Source organism: Cetorhinus maximus, chromosome 28 (genome assembly GCF_964194155.1).
Source record: "Cetorhinus maximus chromosome 28, sCetMax3.hap1.1, whole genome shotgun sequence".
Lineage (NCBI taxonomy): Eukaryota > Metazoa > Chordata > Chondrichthyes > Lamniformes > Cetorhinidae > Cetorhinus > Cetorhinus maximus.
This window is the reverse complement of record NC_135906.1, coordinates 15,516,898-15,544,265: the sequence shown is the minus strand read 5'-3', so window position 1 is coordinate 15,544,265 and position 27,368 is coordinate 15,516,898. Positions and strand designations below refer to the sequence as shown.

At 47.1% G+C, this 27,368-nt stretch overlaps 1 protein-coding gene across 8 annotated transcripts in view; it reads left to right on the top strand.

The window, feature by feature from the left end:
- The window catches only part of dnm2a (dynamin 2a), a 47,385-nt gene that overhangs the window by 13,346 nt on the left and 6,671 nt on the right, over positions 1–27,368 (top strand). For 3 of the 8 annotated variants that reach the window (XM_078531247.1, XM_078531244.1, XM_078531246.1), the window contains exons 6-19: positions 577–737; positions 3,855–3,997; positions 4,820–4,955; positions 5,098–5,165; positions 6,558–6,696; positions 10,473–10,559; positions 10,745–10,815; positions 13,643–13,694; positions 16,003–16,116; positions 16,639–16,748; positions 17,223–17,334; positions 20,987–21,154; positions 22,621–22,859; positions 23,524–23,748. In XM_078531247.1, the coding sequence (XP_078387373.1) occupies positions 577–737; positions 3,855–3,997; positions 4,820–4,955; positions 5,098–5,165; positions 6,558–6,696; positions 10,473–10,559; positions 10,745–10,815; positions 13,643–13,694; positions 16,003–16,116; positions 16,639–16,748; positions 17,223–17,334; positions 20,987–21,154; positions 22,621–22,859; positions 23,524–23,748 (1,825 nt within the window). Of the gene's footprint in view, positions 1–576; positions 738–3,854; positions 3,998–4,819; positions 4,956–5,097; positions 5,166–6,557; positions 6,697–8,868; positions 9,008–10,472; positions 10,560–10,744; positions 10,816–13,642; positions 13,695–16,002; positions 16,117–16,638; positions 16,749–17,222; positions 17,335–20,986; positions 21,155–22,620; positions 22,860–23,523; positions 23,749–27,368 lie in introns of all 8 variants that reach the window. The other 5 variants (XR_013573558.1, XR_013573559.1, XR_013573557.1 and 2 more) reach the window with 2 other exon arrangements.

The window sequence follows — 27,368 nt, the reverse complement described above, 5'->3', positions numbered from 1 at the left end:
ACCATGTACGGCAAATAAATGGTGTCGCCATTAGATCCCCTCGCTAACACTTTTGTTGGTTTCCACGAAAAACTTGCTTTTGACAGAATGAGCCCTAACCACCTACCTTGTGCATATTTCTGATATGCAGATAATACGTTTGATTTGTGAATCTGCAGCTACATGTAAGGATTTCCTTACACACTTTAATATACTCCATCCCACATTTCAATTTACTTTTGAGATGGAACAGTCTAATACGTTCCATTTCCTCAACGTGCTAATGGGTTCTCCACTACAACCTACTGCAATCTTGCCTTCACCGACCAATATAACATCAGGATTCGTATAGCTTCACGTGCTATAAGATTGGCCCTATTAGTAATTTTGTAAATGGGGCTCTAGCCCTAGCTCATCTTGCAAGCTTGGAGTGTTTGATATTGGCAATGAGTGTCTGAAATAGGAAGTGTTTCAATTCTCAGCACCAGCAACCTGTATTTAATGATTACAAATGCCAAAAAAGGTTTTAACTAAAATGGTAATCTGTTCACCTATATCTGTATCTAGGCTGTAACCATCATATTCCATTCCTTGCAGGCTACATTGGCGTGGTGAACAGAAGCCAGAAAGATATTGATGGTAAGAAGGATATCCGTGCAGCCCTGGCGGCTGAGAGGAAGTTTTTCCTGTCTCACCCCTCATACCGGCACATGGCTGATCGCATGGGGACCCCACACTTGCAGAAAATACTGAATCAGGTGAGGGACTGGGCAAAGCTGTGTGTTTCCCAGCACGTGTGCTCTTGTCTGGGGGCATGGAAGGGTACACTGACTATGCTCATCTATTATTGGCACATGAGCACCTGAATTTTTTGATAACTTCTTCCTTGAAGGTGCTGACTGTACGAGCCAGGATAAAGTTCCATAGTTGCAAACCTGCTGACAAGGGTGGTGCTGTTGTTGTCTGGCATACTGACCTCAACCTCACAGAGGCTGAGTGCCAACTCTCAGACACTTCCTCCTACCTCCTCCTGGACCATGACCCCACCACCAAACATCAAGCCATTATTTCCAGGACTGTCACTAACCTCATCTCCTCTGGAGATCTTCCCTCCACAGCTTCCAAGCTCATAGACTCTCAAGCCCGGACAGCCCACTTCTCCCCAAAATCCACAAACAGGACTGTCCCGGCAGACCGATCGTGTCAGCCTGTTCCTGCCCAACAGAACTCGTTTCTTCCTATCTTGACTCCATCTCTCTCCCCTTTTCCTGTCTCTTCCCACCTACATCCACAATTCCTCTGATGCCCTACATCATATCAACAATTCCGGTTCCCTGGCCCTGGCCCCCTCCTCTTCAGTATGGATGTCCAACACCTCCATCCCCCACCAGGATGGTCTGAGGGCTCTCCGCTTCCTTAAACAGAGGCCCGAGCAATCCCCGTCCATCACCACTCTCCTCTGTCTGGCTGAACTTGTTCTGTCTCTAAACAATTTCTTCTTAAATTTGTCTCACTTCCTCCAAATAAAAGGTGTGGCTATGGGTACCCACATGGGCCCCAGTTATGCCTGTCTCTTTATGGGGTATGTGGAACATTCCTTGTTCCAGTCCTGCTCAGGCCCCCTCCCACAACTCTATCTTTTTTGGGTACATTGATGACTGTTTCGGTGCTGCTTCATGCTTTCGTCTGGACCTGGAAAAATTTATCAATTTTGCTTCCAATTTCCACCTGTCTCACCTTCACATGGTCCATCTCCGACACTTCCCTTCCTTTCCTTGACCTCAGTCTCCATTTCTGGTGATAGACTGTCCACCTATATTCATTACAAACCCACCGACTCCCACAGCTACCTCGATTACAGCTCCTCACACCCCGCTTCCTGTAAGGACTCCATCCCATTCTCTCAGTTCCTTCGCCTCCGTCGCATCTGTTCCGATGATGACACTTCCAAAATGGTGCTTCTGGCAAGCCTTCCATCCTTCCTTAAGCGGGGTTTCCCACCCACAGTGGTTGACAGGGCCCTTAGCCGTATTCAACCCATCTCCTGCGCCTCTGCTCTCACACCTTCCCCTCCCTCCCAGAACCATGATAGAGTCCCCCTTGTCCAAACTTTTCACCCCACCAGCTTCCACATTCAAAGGATCATCTTCCGCTATTTCTGCGAACTCCAGCATGATGCCACCACCAAACACATCTTCCCCTCAACCTCCCCCCCGCCCCCTGTCGGCATTCCGTAGGGACTGTTCCCTCCGGGACACCCTGGTCCACTCCTCCATCACCCCCAACACCTCATCCCCCTCTCACGGCACCTTCGCATTGCAATCGCAGAAGGTGCAACACCTACCCCTTTACCTTTTCCCTCCTCACCGTCCAAGGGCCCAAACACTCCTTTCAGGTGAAGCAGCGCTTGACTTGCACTTCCTTCAATTTGGTCTACTGCATTCGCTGCTCCCATTGTGGTCTCCTCTACATTGGAAAGACCAAATGCAGACTGGATGACCGCTTTGTGGTACACCTTTGGTCTGTCTGCAAGCATGACCCAGGCCTTCCTGTCACTTGCCATTTCAACACTCCACCCTGCTCTCATGCCCACATGTCCGTCCTTGGCCTGCTGCAATGTTCCGGTGAAGCCCAACGCAAACTGGAGGAGCAACACCTCATCTTCCGATTAGGCGCTTTACAGCCTTCCGGACTTAACATTGAATTCAACAACTTCAGACCGTTAACACTCTCTCTTCACCGCTTTCTTAATCCCTTTTTTTAAAATGTATTTTTATTTTCTATTTTTTTAATTCATTTATTCATTGTTTTATCCCTTTTTTCTATCCTTTTTCCCCAACCACTGCCCCCTCCCCCCGCCCCACCCCCTACAGGGCCATCTGTTACTTGTTCCATGTTGTTCTTTCACAGAGTGCTGACCCTTGTTCTGTTGTTATCAAATTCTGCTTTCTTACCTTTATGCCACTATCAGCACCTTCTTTAGCCCTTACCAGTACTATTAACGCTCCCTTTGTCTTATGTTGATGACATCTTTGTCCATCTCTTCTTAGCCCCCACCTACCGCTGACCTTCTATCTTGCTTTACTTGCTCCACCCCCCTTAAACTGTATGAATTCCATCACATTCCTACTTCTCTTTAGCTCTGAAGAAGAGTCTTACAGACTCTGAATGTTACCTCTTTCTCTTTCCACAGATGCTGTCAGACCTGCTGAGTTATTCCAGCATTTTCTGTTTTTATTCCTTAGTTCGTACCTTGTTCAAAGGCCCAAACTTGCATGGTAAGCCTGTGCAGTGAATGACAATGGTCTTTAGTAACTATTTTTGCTGTACCTGACCCACATACCAGCAATGTCCTGTTAGAGTTACTGCATAGTGATCAGGTGCTGGGACCCTGACTTCTGTTTCTGTCTGCTTCACTAACTGAGCTGATGCTACACTGGGATCTCATTGTCCGCCTACCCCAGAACTGAGCCTTAATGAGTTTGTACTGAAGACGGTGAATGGCCAATGTTTAAACCCTGCTTTTTGATACGTTCCTGAGTTTGTGTTCTGAAGCTGTTGGGCCCACCTTTGGTCACTCCTGTGGGGAAGAAGCCCTACATAGTTGAATAGTGTTGGCATGTTGTGAAGTGATATTAATGTCTGAGGTGTCACAATCCAATCACAGCAGGAGGTTGCAATTACAAGCAGAAAGTTATTACGTTTTTGGAGGGGGTGGGTGTTCACTGCGCTGTGTCATTAGTTGGCATGGGCATGCACACTGGTCACTCATGGGCAGTGTGGGCACATGTATCAGTAGACAACGTCAGCGTGATCTTCCAGTTTGTGCTGCTGCTGCAGTTTGTTTTTTCATTGTATTTTTATTTGTAACCCAGCAACTGACGAACCACATCCGTGAAACCTTGCCTGCGTTGAGGAACAAGTTACAGAGTCAGATGCTGTCCCTGGAGAAGGAGGTTGAGGAATATAAAAACTTCCGGCCAGATGATCCCACCAGGAAAACCAAAGCACTCCTCCAGTAAGTGGGGCAAGCACAAGCTAGGGCTGCACGGAGTTTTGCACTGAAGGGCAGTCAGCTGCTGCATGGTTTCCTGTCATCTCGTGTGACCTGCCCATCTCGTGTGTCTCCCCCTCCCCACCCTGCTGCTGTTGCCTGTGGATTGACCCTTTTGGGAAACTGTGTGTCCCAGAATTATGAGCGATATTCAGGATTCAGTTTGGTGCTGGAATGAGTGTAGTTAAGCAGCTGCCGACACTTGCTCACTATCCAGCTGATAAACACATGTTACAATTACTTGGTAAATTTGGATGCTGTGCACCCACAATTGATTGTTCTTCTCATTTCATCAGTCTCTTTAGTTTCCTGATGCACCTATCCACACCTAAACATCTCTAATGGGAGCTTGTAGCATGAAGGCCATGGGCTGGGCGGCCTCTCTGTGCACTGATCTTTCTATGTTTCTGTTTTTCATTGTGTCAGTTCAGTGATAACACTCTTGCCTCTGAGCCAGGAGGTTGTAGGTTCAAGCCCAGAATAATCTAGACTAACAGTTGCATCGTTGGATTGAGGTGCTGGCCTTTTGGGTAAGCCATTTGATTAAGACCCTGTCTGCCTGTTCATACAGACATTGAAGATTCCATGGCACTATTGTTGGAGCAGCAAGTGTCCTGGTCAACATTCCTCCTTTAACACTCTACACCACCAAAAATAGCTTCATAACCTTATTGGTGTTAATGGGATCAGGCTGTGGAAAACGGTTTATTGTATTTGCCCACATACGATCTCACTACTGTGCGGGAACAGAAGTCTCTCTTTCACTGCTCATTTTCTGGCCCTCAGGATGGTGCAACAGTTTGGGGTGGATTTTGAGAAGAGAATTGAAGGCTCAGGTGACCAGGTGGATACAGTGGAACTGTCTGGAGGTGCAAGAATTAACCGCATCTTCCATGAACGATTCCCGTTTGAGCTGGTGAAGGTAAGGCACTGCTGGGGGGAAACTAATGGCTATTTGAAGCGTCTTCGATCAACGTCGGCCTGATTCTGAATTTTCCCTCCATCCCTTTATCTCCCGTCATAGCTGCTCAGCATTGTAATTGTAATTTGTATTCTCTATGCAGATGGAGTTTGATGAGAAGGAGCTGAGAAGAGAGATCAGCTATGCAATCAAAAATATCCATGGTGTCAGGCAAGTATTGTTGGCCACATGAACGTTGATAGCTGAAGGAGTACAGTTAGAATTAAACTCACTTTGGTGTGGGGAGAGGGAGAAGGTAAAAGGAACAAACTCTACATTGCAAGAGTCCAGAACTGTCCGGACCAGTGCATTGTCCACATAGCAAATGGTGCAGCGTTCCCTTTAAAAAGTTGATCTTTATGTGTGGCTGTTTATTTTTCAGTGCACTATCCCATTAAATGTGGTTTCACAGTATGTAACATCAGATATAGCCTGTGCACCCAAACAGCTTAAAGGAATGTTGATGATGGCCCATTTAACAGTGTATGGTGTAGTGTGATTTGAACAGGGCGCAGCTCGATCAGTTGCTTAATGGTGCAGGATTTATTTGTAGCAACTGAGTCATACTTATCTAGGGTTCAACTAAAAACCCCTAGATCAAGTTCTCAGTCATAGTAAATGTGTTTGTAAAATGCCTCATACAACATTCTCTATAAACACGGTACAGGTGAAGGTGGGTGCAGTAAGGGCAAAATAATCTTTTCCTCTTGAGTTGCACAGGTTTGGGTTGGGAATGTTGCTCTAATCAATAGTTACTGATCTTTCAGTCGGGTTTGTGGACAAGTAATCTAACGAAGCTTTCCCGCCTCGCCTGTCTTCCCTGTTTAACACCTTTTTTATATTTGCACTGTTTTTGTGAGCCTTGTTTGTTTAGCTTCATTCATTCGAATGTGATGCAAGCCTGCGGGGGAGGGGGCAGTGTGTGTGTGTGAGACTGCGGAGGGGGGGAGGGGGTTGTGTGCCTGCGGCGGTGGGGGGGGGTCGTGTGCATCTGTGGTGGGGGGAGGGGGCGGGGGGGGGTGCAGTGTGCGGGGGGAGGGAGGGCGGTGTGTTGGGGGGCGAGGGGGGCGTGTGTTGGGGGGGAGGGGCAGGGGCAGTGTGCGGAGGGGAGGGGCAGTGTGCGGAGGGAGGGTGGTCTGTGGAGGGGGCGTGTGCTCCCACAGAGTTAGGGAGACGTTGTGTTGTTCGTCTTGGTCCTTAAATCCAGTTAAACGTCTTAATTGCCTTAAATTCCCATGGGTAAATGTAACATGCTGTATATAATTAAAGACCCGGATGGTCCCAGTTACTCTCTCTGCTGAGTGAGTTGATGGTTGGAGGTGAAGGGTTCTTCCTGATTGCGATCTGAACGATGAGCTGTGTGTGGTAGTGCAATAACATTCCTGCAATCTCCTGAAGACTGACCCACCTGCGGAACCAAAACCCAGCACATTTGGGGAATCAAATCAAAGTCCAACTAAATGCTTTGTAGAGACTTCGCTGGTCTTGTGTTCTTCCTCGTGTTGTGTTGACTTGCTTTTCCTTTTTGTTTTGCTTTTTATCTCTCCCTCCCCCTGGCTGTAGAACGGGGCTCTTCACCCCGGACTTGGCGTTTGAAGCAATAGTGAAAAAGCAGGTGGTGAAGCTGAAAGCACCGTGTTTGAAGTGTGTGGACATGGTTATCCAGGAGTTGGTAAACACAGTCAGACAGTGCACACTCAAGGTATCTCTGCCTTAGAGGCTCGCCTTGCCTTGCCTCGCACCAGCAGCTTATACTGTGTCATTGTGTGTGCATGATCTAACATTTAAACTGTCTGCTGTGCCTGAGGAGCAACCGGGTCACAGGGAACCAGGAACATATTGTGCCTGGATTAACCCATAGCCTCAGCTACCAGCCCCAGCACAGTGTGGAGAGCACTTGGTTGGAGAGTGCAAAGGACATGAGTCAATGATTCCTTTCTGAGTAACATCTTTGAGAGATGGAGAGAGACAGAGATGGGGGACCTGGCTGTTAATTGCAAATTGCACAGTCCTGGTCCCTCCCACCAGTCCCTCCCTACCCCTGTCTGCTCCTGCTCTCCCCCCCCCCCCCCCCCCCACCCGCCCCTGGGTCCCTCCTCCTTGGTCCCCCTCTCCTCTCCCTGGGTCCCCATCTCCTCTCCCGTCCCTCCCCCGGATCCCTGTCCCCGTCGTCCCGTTACCACCCGCCACCCCCCGGGTCCCCCTCTCCTCTCCTGTCCCTCCCCCTTGGTCCCCTTCTCCTGTCCCTCCCCCCCACCCCATTCTCTCTCCGCCCCCCTCCCCCTCCTAAAACTGGGTCCCCCTCCTCTCCTTTCTTCCGTCCCTCTTTCCCCACCCCCACCGCCCCCGGTGCATGAGTGCACTGAGGCAATGAATTGTGACGTCAGACACAGCCCTTATAGGTTTACTGATGTTCCCTTCGTCCGCTTAAGTGCCTGGAGATGTAGAACAGTTTAAATGTGTGCTTTACTGTAGAAACATAGTCCAAGAGAGAGAGAGAGAGTCTTCCTGAGTGTCGATGGAGGCTGTGTATTTTTGTGTGTTGGGTTGATGCTAATTCACTAAGTTGACTCTCCCAAGTGTTTGAGCCCTGGTGCAGATATCTGAATTGCGTAAACAGTAATGCATTAGACTTGCTGCGTGTTCCTTCAGCTGCCCCAGGGTATCATTCAGAATCCGGCCTCTTTCCTAGAATGGCCCAGGTAATGAACAGGTCACAATGTGGCCCTCTACCTGAGAAATGATTTAACTCGTGCCGTTACATTTGGATAAATGAATTTATCTGAAGGTTTGTATTTGGGGGGGTGTAATGGGCTAGAGCTGCTCCTGCTCTGGTAATCTTTTGGTACATAGAATATTCAGGTCCGTTGAAACTAGTCTAACAGCTGTCGTCATTTAGTTTGAGTTAGTGACTTAAACCAGTTAATCCAGTCCTGAAGCAAATCTGGTGTCATGTTATTGGAGTGACCAGTTAAAGACACTGTCTTTTCAATATTTAGACAACTGGTGTCACAGGTTCTGAGCTATTTAGTCCCGGCACCAGCACTGAGAAAATTCTCCCTTCCTACGTAGGTCCTGTTTTTGTTATATTTGCAATAGGTTGAATTTATTGTTTCAGTTGATTTACTAAAAGGACCCCCCCCCCAAAAAAAAACAAACAAACTTCAAGCTAAAGGAACACAAAGCAGGTATAGTGGTTTGTGAGAAGTAATGGTGCATGCATTACTAAGCAGGGATAAGCAAACTGAGCAGACTGTGTCCTGTGCGAGTGCTGTGAGCTGGGAGGAGGATCACGTACTTGGTTTTCTGTAACACATCCTGTATTTGAACCAGTCATACTGATACTGGAGGGTCACTGAGCTAAACAGCCTATCTGATGGTAGGAGGCTCCACTGAGCAGCCAGTGGTTGGACAGTTGGCTGAGGGTGCAGCATGCCTCCATGGCTCTCCCCACTCCAGGCTCTGTATTACGTAGACAGTTGGAGCTGAAGGCAATATGTATCTATTTATAATTTCCCCCTCTCTCCCACCCCAGGGGCACAGTTTGTGGCTGGTTTGTGTCCTTTAGTTATGCACTTGAGCCACTGAAGAAATGTTAATGGTGAGAAGTGAGTTCAGCATTTAAGTGCCGAGTTGCTCCTTGCTCCAGAAGCCTGGAAAATGACTCTTCCTCACTGGCCCCATAGTGCCTACACGGCCTGTCTTGGTTCAGTTTGCTGATCTTGATGATGGACATGCTAACTCTCTTGCATTCTGTCTATTTTTGTTTTCTTCCCCCTTCTATGTTCTCTTGCTCGCTCTCTCTTGGTGTCTCTGTTTCCACATTGCCCCGATCCTGCCCCTGTTTTCTCCGTTCTGTGCTTGCTGTGTGTAGGACGGGGCTCTTCACCCCAGACATGGCATTCGAAGCCATAGTGAAAAAGCAGGTGCACAAGTTGAAGGAGCCGTGCCTGAAGTGCATTGATATGGTGGTCTCCGAACTGGCGACTGTCATCAGAAAGTGTAGCGACAAGGTAACCTTAGTGCTGAAACTTATAAATTACTGAGCTGTTTAAAGTGAGGCTGCCTTTAGGGGCACTCAATCTCATTCATTCCAACTCTAACCACCTTCAGGGAGATGAGGGGACCAAATCCAGTGGGCAGATAGAGCAATTTAGCTGACTACACTGTTTAATAGCGGGCAATCCACATCTCAGTCAATACACACCTGGAGAAGCTGACTTCACATCCCAGAAGTGGCAGAGAGTCAGTAACAGCATATTCTTGCAGCACGGAGGGAAGGGGGGGTAAGTTAGTGGGTGATAGGTATGTGCGAGGGGATAGTGAGCTGGGGCACAAGGGTGGGGCAGGTTGCAAGCCATGGGACAGGCGGTGGGGGGGGTTCATGAGAGCTGCTGGTGGGGGGGAAGGGTGGTGGGGGGGGTGGGGGTGTGGAGTGTGGTCACGAGAGCCAGGGGTGGGGAGGAGGCTGGGGTGTATCTGATATTTGACAGTAGTCATCTCTTTCTCTCTAGCCCTGGGACAAGGTTATTTCTATAACTTTAACTGAACCATAGAAATTTAATACTCAAAATTTTTAAAACTCTTAAATATTCCCATTTTGATAATTTGCCCAAATGTTAATTTTGAGTTTAGGACAGAGGTCTGGCAGTTCAGTGGGTGCCATAGGGCAGCTTCTGAGTTTATCATTTGAACCAGCCGTAGCACTTTATTTTGCCCCACCTTTACACTTCCTATCTCAACTGTTGTCCCTTTTTTTGTGGCCCTGAGCGACCATTTCCTGCTCTCCCGAGGAGGAACCTTGGGCTGTTTTAGGAGGGTCACTGTCCCAGCTCTGTGGTTAATTAAGAGCGAGGTTTCTGATTGGCCAGCTTGACACTCTGCATCCTCTTTCACTGGCCTGAGCACTTGCTGCTCCTCTGTGCTGCCAGTATACCTCCGATCAGTTTGGGCTATCTCATTTCTGCTGCTCACATCTCTTCTGATCCAGACTTTCCCATTTTGACTATTCATGTAGTTTGGGCTTGGGGGCACTCTTTCCAAGGTTGTTGCTGAACCTTTCCTTGATATTCTCTGTGCCACAGAGTGTGCCTGCTCAGTCTGTACTTGCTGTCCTTAATCCTTGTTTATCTCTCTGTCTTGTCTGACTGCTGTTTGTTTTGGTTGCGATGAAGCTTTGAATAAAGCTGGACCATTGCCCATACCAGGCCTTCTATTTAAATGTTCCACATTAACCCAGGTCCACTTATGTAGTGACTAGTTTGGTTTTAATCAAAGCATTCTCCCAACCCTGCTGGTTTCTGTTACCTGGTGATGTGTGATGGGAATGAGCTTGCTGTGTTTCTCAGTGAACCCGACCTGCTCCGGCCAGTCGGATTCCCTCTCATCCTCCTCCTCACTATACTGACCTGTTTGTGACTGTTGGTTTGAGTTAGACCCCAGCAAACTGCAGTGCTGTCTGCTTTCCTCTTCCTGCAGCTCAACTCCTTTCCCAGGTTACGAGAGGAGACGGAGAGAATTGTAACCACTCATGTCCGAGACCGGGAGGGAAAGACCAAGGACCAGGTCAGTGAGTGATGGACTGTGTAATCAGTACAATTTTGTGCATGGTTATTCCTGTAATAGTAATGTGTGCCCCAACTTAATATATTGTCATTGTGAACTGGTCACCAATTGGGCTGGATTAGTTATATGTGCACACCCTGAGGTCTTGTTTGCAGCAGCTCTCATCTGTACCTGATCTCTCCTAGATCCTCTTGTTGATTGACATCGAACTGTCCTACATCAACACAAACCACGAGGACTTCATCGGATTCGCAAAGTAAGTGTGGAAAGTCAGACATAAGAGAATAATAAATAGGAGCAGGAGTGGCCATACAGCCCCTTGAGCCTGCTGCACCATTCAATAAGATCATAGCTGATCTTCTACCTCAACTCCACTTTCCTATCCTTTACCTTCATTCCCTTAATGCCCAATAATCAGTCAATCTCAGCATTGAATATAATCATTGACTAAGCATCTACAGTCCTCTTTGTTAGAAAATTCCTAAGATTTACAACCCTCTGAGCTGTGTTTTTATCCTTTCACAGGATGTGAGCATTGCTGGCTGGGCCAGCATTTATTGCCCATCCCTAATTGCCCTTGAGAAAGTGCTGGTGAGCTGCTGCCTTGAACCGCTGCAAGTCCCTGTAATGTAGGCAACACCCACAGTGTTGTTTAGGGAGTTCCAGGATTTTAACCAGTGACAGTGAAGGAATGGTGATACATCAGGTTGGTGTATGACTTGTAGGGAATCTTGCAGGTGGTGGTGTTTCTATGCATCTGCCACCCAAGTCCTTTTAGGTGGTCAGTAACACAGAAGGTACTGTTAAAGGAGGCTTGGTGAATTGCTACAGTGCATCTGGTAGATGGTACATAGGGTAGCAACTGCACTGGTGGTGGATGAGGTGCCAATCAAGTGGGCTACTTTGTCCTGGAAGGTTTTCCTCATTTTAGTCCTAAGTGGCTGACCTCTTATCCTGAGACTACGCCCTCAGTTCTTGACTCTCCAGCCAGGCAAAACAACCTTTCAGTGTTTACCTGTGGAGCCCTGTAAGAATTTTTGATTCAATGAGATTACCTCTCATTCTTCTAAACTCTGGACAATATAGGCCTGTTCCTACCTTCCTGTTTCATGAACTGAAGACTAGACTCGTTTGATGTCCCAGTTTTACCCCTGAACTGGAGTTAAATCACAGATCAGCCATGATCTCATTGGAGAGCAGAACAGGCTCGTGGGGCTGCATAGACTACTGTTCCTAATCAAGGCAGCGACTAACTAGATCCAGAGACCCAAGACTGACTGACTCTTAGTTTCTGTTCTTTTTCATGTGAGCTGGATTTACAGTCCCTGTAAAATGCCATTGGCCTGTTGGTAGAGTTCCCCTTTGTCCATACTCTGTATCCACTGAGGATTGATTGAACTTGTGTTATTAGAAATTTGTTAGGGGTTTTCTACATTCAGTCAGTGAATGTTACAGTTGATGGGATTCAGATTAGAGAAATCCCAACTTCAGTTCTCCTTCCCCAGCTCATCTGCTGCTGAAACCCTCATCCGTGTGTTTGTTAACTAGACTTGAATATTCCAATGCACTCCTAGCCCATCTTCCATCCTCCATAAACTTGAGGTCATCAAAAACTCTGCTATCCATATGCTAATTTTCACCAAGTCTGTTCACCCATCTCGCTGCTATACTGTGGCTCCTGGTTAACCAATGCTTTGGCTTTAAAATTCTTATGGTTTTCAAATCCCTCTCTTCTAGCTGCTCAATGCTCTGTGATATCTGTGCTGCTTTAATTCTGGCTTCTTGAACATCCCTGATTTTAGTCACTCCACTGTTGTTGCCTGTGCTTTTGGCTACCAAGGCCCTAAACTCTGGAATTCTCTCCCCACAACCTTTATACCTCGACCTCTCTTTCCTCCTCTCAGACCCCCGCTCCTTAAAATCTACCTCTCAGAATCACAGAATTGTTACGATGTAGAAGGAGGCCCATTCGTGTCTGCACCGGCTCTGAGCATTTTAACTTGGTGCCAATCTCCTGCCTTTTCCCCATAACCCTGCACATTGTTTCTATTTAGATAATCATCCAATGCCGTCTTGAATGCCTCAATTAAACCTGCCTCCACTACACTTCCAGGCAGTGCATTCTAAACCCTAACTACTCGCTGTGTGAAAAAGTTTCTGATCAAAGCTGATCAATTGCCCTAACATCACCTTAGGTGGCTTGGCACAAATTTTGTTTGATAATGCTACTATGAAGTGTCTTGGGACAGAATTTGTTGAGGGTTGATTAATCTGATTGGGTTCCTTAATGAGTTAACCGAGTGGATTGATGAGGGTATTGGGGTTGATGTGGTGTACATGGTCTTCCAAAAGGCACTTGGTAAAGTGACACTTAGCAGACTTGTCAGTGAGGTTGAAGTCCATGGAATAAAAGAGACAGTGACAGCATGGATACGAAGTTGGCTGAGTGACAGGAAACAGAGTGATGGTTAACAGTTGTTTTTCGGACTGGAGGAAGGTGTATAGCGGGACTCCCCATGAATCTGTACTAGAACCACTGTTTTTCTTGATCTATATTAATGACTTGGACTTGTGTAGGGCATAATGTCAAACTTGAAAGCATTGTGAACTGAGGAGGACAGTGATCAACTTCAAGGACATAGGCTGGTGGAATGGGTGGAGGCATGGTAGATGAAAAAGTGATAGATTTGGGAGGAAAAATGAAGAGAGTCAATATAAAAAAAAGTAAAATTCCAAAGGGGATGTAGGAGCAGAAGACCCTGGGGGTATTTGTGCAGAAAATGAAGGTGGCAGGACAAGTTGAGAGAGCATTTAGAGGGGTATATGGGATCCTGGACTTCATAAATAGGGGCAGTGTGTGCAGAAGCAAGAAAGTTACGAAGGACCTTTTATAAAACATTAGTTTGGCCTCAGAGTATTGTGTTGAATTCTGGATACCACACTTGAAGGCTTTCGAGAGGGTTCCAAAAACAGGTTTACAAGGACGGTTCCATGGATGGGGGACTTCAGTTACATGGAGAGATTGGATTGCTCGATGATTCTAGGTGTGAGGCGATTATACAATTTGCTGTTCCTTCCTCCAGTGCACAACAGAGGAGCAGCCAGTTAACAAAGAAACGAGCGGTTCCAAATCAGGTAAGGACATGGAGTCGAGTCCTGTTCTTTTTTGTGGGAGACAAACTGTGCACCAAAGTGGAAGCCTGTTGGAATAGTCTGACTTGCATGAGTAGTTTGTGTAACATTTGGACTGAGTCCATATGTTTCACTATTAGTCTGCACTTAGATTGCATCAGTTTAACCAGGTTTTGCTAAGTGTTTGAGTGGAGTTCACTGGCTAATCAGTTTCTGCATTTCTTAATGCAGGATTAAGATGGAGACCTGGAATCTTCTTGTGGCCTCTGACTCTGTGCCTTTTTTCCTTTACTCTGCACCCCCCGACACCCCCGCCCTCTCCCCCCCACCCTCGACACCCGCGCCCTCTGCCCCCCCAACACCCCCGCCCTCTCCCCCGCAGCCCCCAACGCCGCCCCCGCCCTCTGCCCCCCGGCGCCCCAGTGCCCCCGTCCTCTGCCCCCCTCGCCCCGGCGCCTCTGCCCCCCTCACCCCGGCGCCTCTGCCCCCGGCGCCCCGCCCTCTGCCCCCCGGCGCCCCAGTGCCTCTGCCCCCCTCACCCCGGCGCCTCTGCCCCCGGCGCCCCGCCCTCTGCCCCCCTCGCCCTGGTGCCCCCGCCCTCTGGGCCCCCCCCCCGACCCCTCTGCCCCCCTCCAGCGCCCCCGCCCTCGGCCCCCAGCGCCCCCGCCCTCTGCCCCCCTCGCCCCAGCACCCCTGCCCTCTGCCCCCTCGCCCCGGCACCCCTGCCCTCTGCCCCCTCGCCCCGGCGCCCCCGCCCTCTCTGAACAGCCAGTGAATGTTGATTGGAGAATGTGGCTGCGGGAACTGGTGTTTGGTTCTGATGGGGATTGTAGTAAAGGGGATATTTCAGCTGTTTGAAAGCCTTGGCTGAGCTGGGTGTGTAATAACTGCATGTCATTTTGTTTTCTCTTTTTACTGACTATTTGCTGTCACCTCTGCTCTCCATGCCCATTTACTCCAACCCTCCCACACTCAATGCACTTTTTCATCTGATATGCCTGCCTTCCTTAAACTATAATACTTCTAAAGGGTGAGATTCTGGTAAGTACCGTTTGTGTTGTGTGTCGCCTAGTTTAGTTCATTTGAATTTGTCTGATGGGGAGAGGGGGATTTAGATTGGGGGATCTTCAGGAAATGCTTCCTGCTGGCCTTCAGACCCGGGTAATATTATTTTCTTTTGTGTTTCAGTCTTTCTGTCTACTCCTCTGCTCAGATTCGATAATCCAAGTGCTCAAAATGAAAGCCCAGATCTATTTTAATCAGCTTGTTCTGCCTTGGCTCCTGTGTCTGCTCATGGTGTCGATTCCATTAATGGCAGTTCATTTATCGCCTGGCTCCAGCAGCCAGTCGCATGATGAACCTGTGATTGCTTCATGGGCAGCTTTCTGTCCATCCCTAAGTGACCTGCCTCCAGATTGGATGGCACGATGAAGTCCTACACTCAGCAGACTGGTTTCTGATTGGCTGTGTGTGTGTGGCTGTTAATTGAACAATTATAACATCAGTGAATTTTGTATCTGCTGCTGCTTCCATTTGATTCTCTTCAATCTTATAGCCTCTATCCCAAAAGACTCATTCCAAATGCAGTATCTTCGAAATTCATTTACTCTGAACAAAGCTGACGGAGATTGGAAGCTTCCCCTTTACTCTTCTTCCCCATCTCCTCCTCCTCCACCCGCCCCCCCCCCGCCAAACCTTCTCTTTCCCTCCCCCATCCCCCCATCTGTGTTTCAACACTTCATCACAGTGATGCTCTGAAATGAGGCAGATTGGAGATACCAGTGCAATGAAATGAAGGACTTGCAGGGCTGAAGGGGCTGTTCCAGAGGCAGTTACCTCCTGTGATTGTGTCTGAGATAGTTGACTAACCAAATTTGTTCCTAATTAACTTGTTTGTTTTGTGTAACTTGTCTCTAAAAATTATCCAACATCACACTGGCTTTTCACTAACCGGCTTTCACGGTGGAACTGCCTCTCTGAAATGTTTCAGCTGGTCCTGCAGCAGCTTGTTAGCAGCAGCCTGTCCACCTCATGCAGGGGCTTTGGTTCTAGCAGCAATGTGGCGAGTTTAAAACCTCCTCTAACTGTGATGTCTTGATGTTTTCTAATCAATTTATGAACGTACTGCATTTGTAGAATAAGAACCCCACCCCCTCCCTTACCCACCCCTGTCTCCGTGCCCGCCTTCGGGCGGCGGCCCCCTCCAATCTTGGCTGTGCCCCCGCCACCCTATCTTGGGCCTGGGTGGTGGTGTGAGGGGCTCGGTGCTGCTGGACTGTCTCTCACTCAGTATTCCACTGACTGTCTCCAGGTTATTCGCAGAGGTTGGATCACTATCAATAACATCAGCATCATGAAGGGTGGCTCCAAGGAATATTGGTTTGTGCTGACAGCGGAGTCACTGTCCTGGTACAAGGATGAAGAGGTGAGCAGATCTAACTATTCCTCATTAGTCCTCATTTGTAGTTTGAATTCAGTTTTGCATAAGCGGGTCAAAGGGCTCCTTGAATTTGGTTCCATATTATCTTGTGTATGAGCCTATTGGAATTGTAGACCATGCATGTGGATTAAGACACTGATTTCAGCTCTGGACAGTTATCATATTCATGCTCTGATGTGTTTGTGTTTACCGGCCTCTGGGTGTTGGGAGGGCATAGGAGTGAGGGGGGGTAGTGGTACAGTGTCTCCTGTCCCTCGTGTGCTCTGCATGTGAATCCCACTCCTTCCATCCCACTTAAGGCCCCCCTCACGCCCAGCTCGTTTGTTTAAGCTCTTGGTTTTCCTTCACCCCCCCGCCACCCGTACCCCTCAGTGTCCCTCGGGTCTTTAAAGAACCTGTGGACAATTCTCGATGAAGCTGTTATTTGGGTATGAACGGGGCTTGTAGCGGGAGCTGAATGCTGCGACGTGATGATCGTGTTTTCTGATGGTTGTGTGAATGTTACAGGAGAAGGAAAAGAAATACATGTTGCCGCTTGACAACCTGAAGCTGAAGGATGTGGAGAAAGGTTTCATGTCCACCAAGCATGTCTTTGCCATCTTTAACACAGAGCACAGGTTAGTGCAAACTGCAGCTGCCTATCTCCAACTCAGCATCCAGTGACTGAGTGGGGGAATACTGGGAGAGGGGAGAGTACATTAATTAGGTATTGCCAGGGATGGGTACATTAGCTGTTCGCGTTATAGTGTTATCCATGGACTCTAACTCCAAACCAGAAACTGTCTGCGATATGAGTTTTTTGGCTGAGATCTCATTGAGCCAATAATGTGATGATAAAGGAGCTGGAGGCACTTTCCTTTAGGCCTTGTGAGCGTTGCCCAGCTTTCTACTTACTGCTGTGTTGGGCGTGCATGTAGAGTCTGCATTGGAAATTCAAATAGGACAATTTGTAATCGACAGGTAGCCAGATCTTAAGCCCTAACCTTTTGCTGCCTTAAGCTTTTACCTCCTGTTAACGCAATACAATGAATTCTGTTCCCAGCATCTGTTGCTGGGGGAGTGATGAGTATTAACAATCTCCTCTTCTCTAGGAATGTTTATAAGGACTATCGGCAAATTGAATTGGCTTGTGAGTCCCAGGAGGATGTGGACAGTTGGAAAGCATCGTTCCTGAGGGCAGGGGTCTATCCAGAGAGGGAGAATGTAAGTTTCAGCTGTGGCTGTGACAGTCTCACCCCTGAGCCAGAAAACTGGGATTTCTTTCATGTCTCGCGTATGTGACAAAATTAGGTAATGTCTCATAGGACTGCATAGGATATACCACACAGAAACAGACCACTCAGCCCAACCCGTTACATGCTGGTGTTTATGCTTCACTCGAGCCTCCTCCCCTCTTTTCCTCATCTAAACCTACCATCATAACCCCTCTATTCTCTACTCCCTCGTGTTTATCTAGTTTACCCACTCTATCAATAATTTTAATTATTTTTAAGTCCTCTATTAGGTCACCCCTCAGTCAAGCATCTATTTTCAAGAGAAAAGCGTCTATCCTGTCAATCCTTTCCTGATATGTATACCCATCCATTTTCAGTATCATATTGCTGTTCCCTCGCTGACATTGGATCAAAATATTGGAACACTGTGGGGTGTACCTACACCACAAAGGCTGCAGTGGTTGAGGAATGCAGCTCACCACCACCTTTTTAAGGACAATTAGGGATGGGCAGCGAATGCTGGCCCTGCCAGTGACACCCACATCCCATGAAAGAATTTTTTTAAAAATTACCCTTGTAAATCTATTCTGCATCATCTCCAGTGTCTCCCTGTCCCTTTTATAATATGGTGTCCAGAACGGCGCACAGGACTCTGAAGTGTGCTCTAAACAATGTTCTATACAGGTTTAGCATAACTTTTTAATTCTGTCCTTCCAGAAATAAAACCCAGTGTTTGATATTTTTTTTGTATGGCCTTGCTAACCTGTAGCGCAACCTTTGTATTTGTTCTCCCAGTTCCCTTTGTTGCTCTTCTCCACAAAGACTTGCACCTTCCAAGTAATAAGCGACGTCCCTATTCCTCCTACCAAAATGTACTAACTCACATTGTTGAACTTCATTTGTCAATTATTTGTCCATTTTGTAAGTTTACTAATGTCCTCCTGTAATTTGCAGTCTTCCTCAGTATTAGCTATTAAGAACGTAAGAAGTAGGAGCAGAGTAGACCACATGATCCGTCTCCACCATTCGATATGATCATGGCTGATCTTGGTTTTCAACCCCGCTTTTCCCGCCTGCCGCCCATATCCCTTGATTCCCTGAGAGACAAAAAATCTGTCTATCCCAGCCTTAAATATATTCAACAATGGAGCATCCACAATTCTCTGGGGTAGTGAATTCCAAAGATTGACAACCCTTTGAGTGCAGAAATTTCTCCTTATCAGTCCTAGATGATCGACCCCTTATCCTGAGACTTTGTCCCTGTGTTCTAGATTCCCTAGTCAAGGGAAGCAACCTTTGTGTCTACCCTATCAAGCTCCTTTAGAATCTTGTGTGTTTCAATGAGATCGTGTCTCATTATTTGAAGCTCCAAAGAGTATAGGCCCAATTTAATTCAGCCTCTCATAGGACAATCCTCTCACCCGAGGGACCAATCTAGTGAACCTTCACCATGCCACCTCCAATGCAGATATATCTGTCTGTAATAATGGAGACCAAAACTGTACACAATATTTCAGATGTGGTCTCGCCAAAGTGCTGGACAATTGTAGCTCGACTTCTCTTGTACCCCGATCCCCTCGCAATAAAGGCCACTGCCATTTGCTTTCCTAATTGCTTGTTATACCTACTTGCTAGCTTTGCGCTCTTTGTACGTGCACATCCAAGACATTCACAAGTTCCATGCATTTTTAAAAATATTCTGCTTTTCTATTCTTGCGACAAAAGTGAATAAGCTCAGCCCCACGTTATATTTCACCTGGCATCTTGTTGCCTGATTACTTAACCTGTCTATATTTCTTTGTCGTCTCCTCACAGCTTACATTCCCACCCACCCAACTATCTTTGTATTGTCAGCAAATTTAGAAGAGACAGAGAGTAATGTATCTAAGTCATTAATATAGATTGTAAATAGCTGAGGCCCCATATCTGATCCTTGTGGCACTCCAATAGTCACAGCCTGATGACATGAAAATTCCCCATTTATACTTACTCTTTGCTTCCTGTCCTGTTAACCAAACGTCTATCCATAATATATTACACCCAATTCCATGAACCCGTATCTTGTGTATTAACCTTTTGTGTGGCAGTTTAGTGAATGCCTTTTGGAAATCCTCTTTCCTGGTTCCTCTTTATCTACCTTACTAGTTACACACTCAAAAATTAATAAGTTTGTCAGACACAATTTTCCTTCCATAAAACCATATTGACCTTGTCTGATCATACAATGATTTCCTAAGTGCACTGTTCAGACTTCCGTGATAATCACTTCCAGCATTTTCCAGATGACTGCTCTCAGGCTAACTGGCCTGCAGAAGTGTTTTCTCTCTCCATCCTTTCTTCAATTGTGATGTTACGTTTGCTAATTTCCAATCTGCTGGGACCATTCCAGAATCTAGGGAATTTTGGAAAATTATAAAAAGCACATCCGCTGTCTCTGCAGTTGTCTTTAGCACCCTACGGTGCAAGCCATCAGCTCCCAGTTGTCAGATTTTGGTCCCTCGAGCTTCTCCAATAGTCTTTCTCTGCTGATATTAATTATCTTAACTTCCTCACTCTTATCAGCTCCTAGGTTACCACCCATTTCTGGTATGTAACTTGTGTCGTCTTCTGTGAGGACAAAATATTTGTTCATTCTCTACCATTTCCTCATTCCCCATGATAATTTCTTCTGTCTCTGCTTCTAAGGGACCAATGTTTGCTTTAGTTACTTTTTTAATATATACTCAGATTCTGTTTTTATATTTCTGGATAGTTTGCTCTCATTCTATTCTTTCAACTTTTTGGTGGCCTTTTGCTGGTTTCTGAATCATTGTTAATTCTCAGACTTGCTAGTATTCTTTGCAAGGTTATAAGCTTTTTCTTTTAAACTAATACAATCTTGAACCTCCTGAGTAAGCCTTTCTGGCTGAGTTTTTGTTTTTAAATGTATTTTTTGTCGAACATTTTGAATAGTTTATTTAAATGTTTCCCACCGTTCATTTACCTCCATACATTTTAGCCTATTTACCCAATTAACCTCAGCCATTTCTCCCCTTATACTTAGGTAATTGACTTTATTTAAGTTTAAGATACTTGTTTGAGACTCATATGTCGCTCTCAAACTTAATTTTCCTCCTCGCTCCCCAAATTTGGTGTCACCTGTAAATTTAGAAATTGTGTCTTTGATTCCAAAGTCCAAATCTTTAATGTAAGTTGTGAGCAGCAGGTGGTCCCAGCACTGGTGCTTGTGGAACAACACTTCCCACCTTCCGCCACTGAGTAACTACCCTTTACTTCCATACTCTGTTTTCTGTCTTGAAGCCAGCTAGCAATCCATTCTGCCGCTTGTCTGTTGACTTGACGTTCTCTGATCTTATTTATTAGTCTATTATGGGTCTCCTTATCGAAGGCATTTTGAAAATCCAGATAAATTACACCACCTGCATTACTCAAAATTTAACAAGATTGGTCAAGCAAGATTTTCCTTTTTGAAATCCATGAATCACACTCAACTCAAATATGCACTGGAGGGTGACTGCCCATGAGCCAAAATCCCAGCAAGAGGTCAGCACTTTGAGGGGATGGAGAGTTTCAGCTTCTTTGGGCGATGTTGAGAGGTGTGTAGTGTGGAGTTACTCCTAACTGTTGACCATGCTCTTTAGGCTGAGAATGATGAGGGGGGCAGCAGTCCAGACACTTTCTCGATGGACCCCCAGCTAGAGCGACAGGTTGAGACGATCCGTAACCTGGTGGATTCCTACATGGGGATCGTCAATAAATCGATCAGGGATCTGATGCCAAAGACCATCATGCACCTCATGATCAACAATGTAAGTTTTGCTGCGGATGTTTGAGGGGGATGGAGAAGTCTGGGGTCAGTGGAAAATTTATCTCCGGTTTAATTTAAAATGTTCGTTTTCTTGTTGCCTTTGAGCCCATGGAGGGGATGCCCCACAGTTTATGGAGGGTAGAATGTGGTTGCTGGTCAACAGCATTGGAATTGCCAAGTCTACAAGTGGCAAAGGGATGGATGGGGGTTTTAGCAGACAGACTCGATTAGCAGTTGAAATGGGTGATATTACAGAGCTTGGAAGCAGGTGGTCTTGCTGGAGAGGATTTTCATGTCAGAAGCTTAGCTCGGAGGGAGGTAATGATGTAGTGGTATTGTTGCTGGGCTAGTAATCCAGAGACCCAGGGTAATGCTCTGGGGACCTGGGTTCGAACCCTGCCACGGCAGGAAAAAATCTGGAATTAAAAGTCTGATGATGACCATGAAACCATTGCCGATTGTTGTCAAAATCCATCTGGTTCACAAATGTCCTTTTAGGGAAGGAAATCTGCCATCCTTACCTGCTCTGGCCTATATGTGACTCCAGACCCACAGCAATGTGGTGGATTGTTAAATGCCTTCTGAATAAGGGCAATTAGGGATGGGTAATAAATGCTGGCCTAGCCACTGATGTCCACATCCCATGAATGAATAAAAAAAAACAAGATGCCAAGGTTGTGAATTCCAGTTCAACATCAGTCAGTGGGGGAGGGTTACAGAAGAAGGGCTAGTGAGGGGCAAGGGGGAGGAGGGAGGGCCAGGGGATGTAAAGGCACAGGAATCGTTTGGGGAAGGGGGAGGCAGGCGGGAGTTGCATTTATAATAGCGCCTTTCATGATTACCGTACCTCTTTGTTTTACAGCCAATGAAGTACTTTTGAAGTGTAGTCACTGTTGCAATGTAGGAAACATGGCAGCCAATTTGTGCATAGCAAGCTCCCACAAACATCAATGTGATAGTGACCAGATAATCTGTTTTTGTGATGTTGATTGAGGGATAAATATTAGGACACCGGGGATAACTCCCCTGCTCTATTCAAAATAATGCCCCGGGATCTTTTACATCTACCTGAGCAGATAGTTAGGTGTCTCAATTTAATCTTTCATCTGAAAGATGGCACCTCTGACAGTGTAACACTCAACTCGGTGCTGTACTGAGCGTCAGCCTTGATTTTTGTGCTCCAGCCCTAGAGTGCGACTTGAACCCGGAACTTTGTGACTCCGAGGTGCCATTGCTACCAACTGAGGAGAAGGATTAGGATGGAGTTGGTGTTGGGCCGAAAATGAAAGCCTGAGCTCATCCAACACTGGTCACCACAATGTTACTGATGGTGAAATAGTCCGTGAGCACACTCTGGCTATTACAGCTGTTGCAGCTATAGGTGGAGGGTTAGGGTGGGCAGATCCTATTCCCCAGTGAGGGAGGAACTACACACTGAGTTTAAGAGAACTACTTTGCCTGTGACAGACCAAGGACTTTATCCACTCGGAGCTACTCGCTTTCCTGTACTCATCCACTGACCAAAGCAGCTTAATGGAGGAGTCGGCTGAGCAGGCACAGAGACGAGATGAAATGTTGCGAATGTATCATGCCATCAAGGAAGCTCTCAGCATCATCGGGGACATCAGCACTACCACCATCACTGCACCCCTGCCTCCCCCAGTCGATGATTCCTGGCTCTCTGTTCAGTCAGGGGGGGGACACAGGTAGGCAAATGTGAAGGATGACAGGACTGAGAATCTGGAGGTAGGGGGTGAAGTGAGCAAATTCATCTGTTTATAGCTTTGGGCCCCTCTATTCACCCAGTGCTAGTATCTCACCAATCGTTGCTTCGTGCCTCTTCCTCACTCAGTGGTCACATACCTGGGGATGTCCTGTCCCACAGGCAGGACAGACTCACCAGTAGTATACAGTCAGGAGGGAGTTGTCTTGGGGCTCCTCAACATTCACTCTGGACCCCATGAAGTCTCATGGTATCGGGTCAAATATGGGCAAGGAAACCTCCTGCTGATTACCACCTACCATCTCTTCTCTCCCACCCAGCTGATGAATCAGCGCTCTTTCATGTTGAACAACACTTAGAAGAAGCACTGAGGTTAGCAAAGGCACAGAATATGTTCTGGGTTAGGGGATTTCAATGTCCATCACTGAGTGACTCAGCAACACCACTACTGAACAAGCTGGTCAAGGTGGGCTGGGGGGTGTGGAGTCAGGGTTACAGTGGGAGGGGTTAGGGGTGGTGGAGGTGTGGCGCAGTTGCAGGATGGGCTGGGGGTGTTTGTGGGGTTTGGGATCTGTGGATAATCTGTAACAGTGCTTTAGTTGAAAGGTCAGATTGTAATTGAAATTTATGCTTTGTTCCTCCCACAGTCCAACACCTCAACGTCGACCCCATTCTGCAGTGGGCCCACCAGGCCGACCTCCTGGGGTCCGGGGATCAAACCCGGGTCCCATGTTAATACCAACTCCTGTGGGGGGTTTTGGAGCTCCTCCTATTCCCTCCAGACCTGTTCCCACTAACGATGCCTTCGGGGCACCACCTCAGATTCCTTCTAGGCCAGCACGTATCCCACCTGGACCTCCCGGCCTACCCAGGTATGTCTCAACACTCCAAACTCACTGCTGGAATAGGCATGTATGGTGTGTGTGTGGGTTTGAGGCAGGTATGTGGACCTAAAAAGTCTGTGTGTGCCTACAAGTGTCCACGTCTCCCTCTGTCTTCTGACAATTGCCTGTTTTTTTAAGTCTACTCCCATTCTGTAACCTCCACCTTCACATCACAGTAAAATAAAGTTCACCTTTATCTGGGAGCCATTTCAGTCCCACTGATTCCTGAAACCTTTATGTATCTCATCCACCACCCCCCCACCCAATACTTGGAGATTTATACTGTTCTGCTTTTGTGGTCCCTGAGGTTTAATTATTGGGAATTCATTTACAGTGCCCTTCCTATCTTGTTTTTATGCTGAAACAAGGATTATCTTTTACATTTCTTCTTTTCCTTCAGGCCCTGAGATATGTGAAGCAGTTCAGGGGAAAGGAAGGTGGGGCAGTCAGTATTGGTCTTCTGCACAGGCTGGTGTATGTGTTTGTTTTGCTCCTGGGTGGTGGTTACTTAGAGCTTTGGAAGCTGTGGCCTGGGGATTTCCCATGTGCAAAATTGTGCTGGGGAAACAACCCAGGATTAGCAAATGCAGAAGGTTACCTGTTAATGAGGAATGAAAGAGCCAGTGTTCGTTTTGTGATTTTTCTGTTGTTCAGTTTGTGTTTTTCTCTATAATGTTACCTTTACATACGTCCTTACCCTCACTGCAACCTCAGCACATTTTTCAGTCCAATCAACCTCCTAACCCCAACATTTCAGCCACTGCTTTAACAGGTTCCATTCCTCAGTCCAATCTATTCATTCTGGGAGCTCAGTAAAAGCTGTGAAAAACTGATTTGAGTTAAGTGTCTTGTCTGTTTTACTGCATAACAAAAATAAAAGTACCTGGAAAAACTCAACAGGTCTGACAGCATCTGCGGAGAGGAACACAGTTAACGTTTCGAGTCCGTATAACTCTTCAACAGAACTAAGGAAAAATAGAAAAGAGGTGAAATATAAGCTGGTTTAAGTGGGGGGTGGGACAAGTAGAGCTGGATAGAGGGCCAGTGATAGGTGGAGATATCCAAAAGATGTCATAGACAAAAGGACAAAGAAGTGTTGAATGTGGTGATATTATCTAAGGAATGTGCTAATAGGATGAGCAAGGTACAGATCGCCCTAATGGGGGTGGGGTGGGGGGAAGGGATCGAAATAGGCTAAAAGGTAGAGATAAAACAATGGACGGAAATACATTTAAAAATAATAGAAATAGGTGGGAAAAGAAAAATCTATATAAATTATTGGGATCGGAAAGGAGGTGGGATGGAGGTCGAGAGTTCATGATCTAAAATTGTTGAACTCAATATTCAGTCCGGAAGGCTGTAAAGTGCCTAGTCGGAAGATGAGGTGCTGTTCCTCCAGTTTGCGTTGAGCTTCACTGGAACAATGCAGCAGGCCAAGGACGGACATGTGGGCATGAGAGCAGGGTGGAGTGTTGAAGTGGCAAGCGACAGGGAGGTCTGGGTCATGCTTGCGGACAGACCGAAGGTGTTCCTCAAAGCGGTCACCCAGTCTGCGTTTGGTCCCTCCAATGTAGAGGAAACCGCATTGGGAGCAGCGAATGCAGTAGACTAAATTGAGGGAAGTGCAAGTGAAATGCTGCTTCACTTGAAAGGAGTGTTTGGGCCCTTGGACGATTAGGAGAGGGGAAGTAAAGGGGCAGGTGCTGCACCTTCTGCGGTTGCATGGGAAGGTGCCGTGGGAGGGGGTTGAGGTGTAGGGGTTGATGGAGGAGTGGACCAGGGTGTCCTGGAGGGAACGATCCCTGTGGAATGCCACCAGGGAGGGTGAAGGGAAGATGTGTTTGGTGGTGGCATCATGCTGGAGTTGGCGGAAATGGCGGAGGATGATCCTTTGAATGCGGAGGCTGGTGGGGTGATAAGTGATGACAAGGGGGACCCTATCATGGTTCTGGAAGGGAGGGGAAGGTGTGAGGGCAGATGCGTGGGAGATGGGCCGGACACAGTTGAGGGCTCTGTCAAATACCGTGGGTGGAAAACCTCAGTTAAGGAAGAAGGAGGACATGTCAGAGGAACTGTTTGTGAAAGTGGCATCATTAGAACAGATGCGACGTAGGTGAAGGAACTGAGGGAATGGAATGGAGTCCTTACAGGAAGCGGGGTGTGAGGAGCTGTAGTCGAGGTAGCTGTGGGAGTTGGTGGGCTTGTAATGAATATTGGTGGACAGTCTATCACCAGAAATTGAGACAGAGAGGTCAAGGAAAGGAAGGGAAGTGTCAGAGATGGACCATGTGAAAATGATGGAGGGGTGGAAATTGGAAGCAAAATTAATAAATTTTTCCAGGTGCATATAAGAGCATGAAGCAGCACCGAAGCAACCATCGATGTACCAGAGAAAGAGTTATGGGAGGGGACCGGAGTAGGACTGGAACAAGGAATGTTCCACATACCCCATAAAGAGACAGGCATAACTGGGGCCCATGCGGGTACCCATAGCCACAGTTTTTATTTGGAGAAAGTGAGAGGAGTTTAAGGAGAAATTGTTCAGTGAGAGAACAAGTTCAGCCAGACGGAGGAGAGTAGTGGTGGATGGGGATTGTTCGGGCCTCTGTTCGAGGAAGAAGTGGAGAGCCCTCAGACCATCCCGGTGGGGGATGGAGGTGTAGAGGAATTGGACGTCCATGGTGAAGAGTAGTCGGTTGGGGCCAGGGAACTGGAAATTGTTGATATGATGTAGGGTGTCAGAGGAATCACGGATATAGGTGGGAAGGGGAGAGAGAATGGAGTCAAGATAGCAAGAAATGAGTTCCGTGGGGCAGGAACAGGTTGACACGATCGGTCTGCTGGGACAGTCCTGTTTGTGGATTTTGGGTACGAGGTTGGGAAACTGAGGTTGGAAGCTTTAGAAGGAAGATCTCCAGAGGAGATGAGGTCAGTAACAGTCCTGGAAACAATGGCTTGATGTTCAGTGGTGGGGTCATGGTCCAGGGGGAGGTAGGAGGAGTGTCTGCGAGTTGACGCTCAGCCTCTGCGAGGTAGAGGTCAGTGCGCCAGACAACAACAGCACCACCCTTGTCACCTCTTTTCTATTTTTCCTTAGTTCTGTTGAAGAGTCATACGGACTCGAAACGTTAACTATGTTCCTCTCCGCAGATGCTGTCAGACCTGCTGAGTTTTTCCAGGTATTTTTATTTTTGTTTTGGATTTCCAGCATCGGCAGTTTTTTGCTTTTGTCTTACTGTTTTACTGCATGTTGAACTGAGGATGGGGCAGGGGCTGGTATGAGAGGCAAGAAGAATCTGGGATCCAATCTGACAACTGCTGAACATAAAGTGAAAGCACAGACCTGCCCGTTCTGAGGTTTAGACTGATGTTCTAAGAAGGGGGAAAAGTTGGGCTTTATTTGGCTGTGATCACACTGGGCTGGAGAAGGGAAATAATTGAGCCAGGATTCTGTCGGTACCCGGTGCTTACACTCTCAATCTCAGTTCTCCTTCATACTGAACTGTTAATATTTCACACATGATAAAGGACCATTCTGATAATGAGTCTTTCTGCTGGGGTGGTCTGATGGTGGGGGTGGGGTGGGGTGGAGTATGGGTGAGACATTC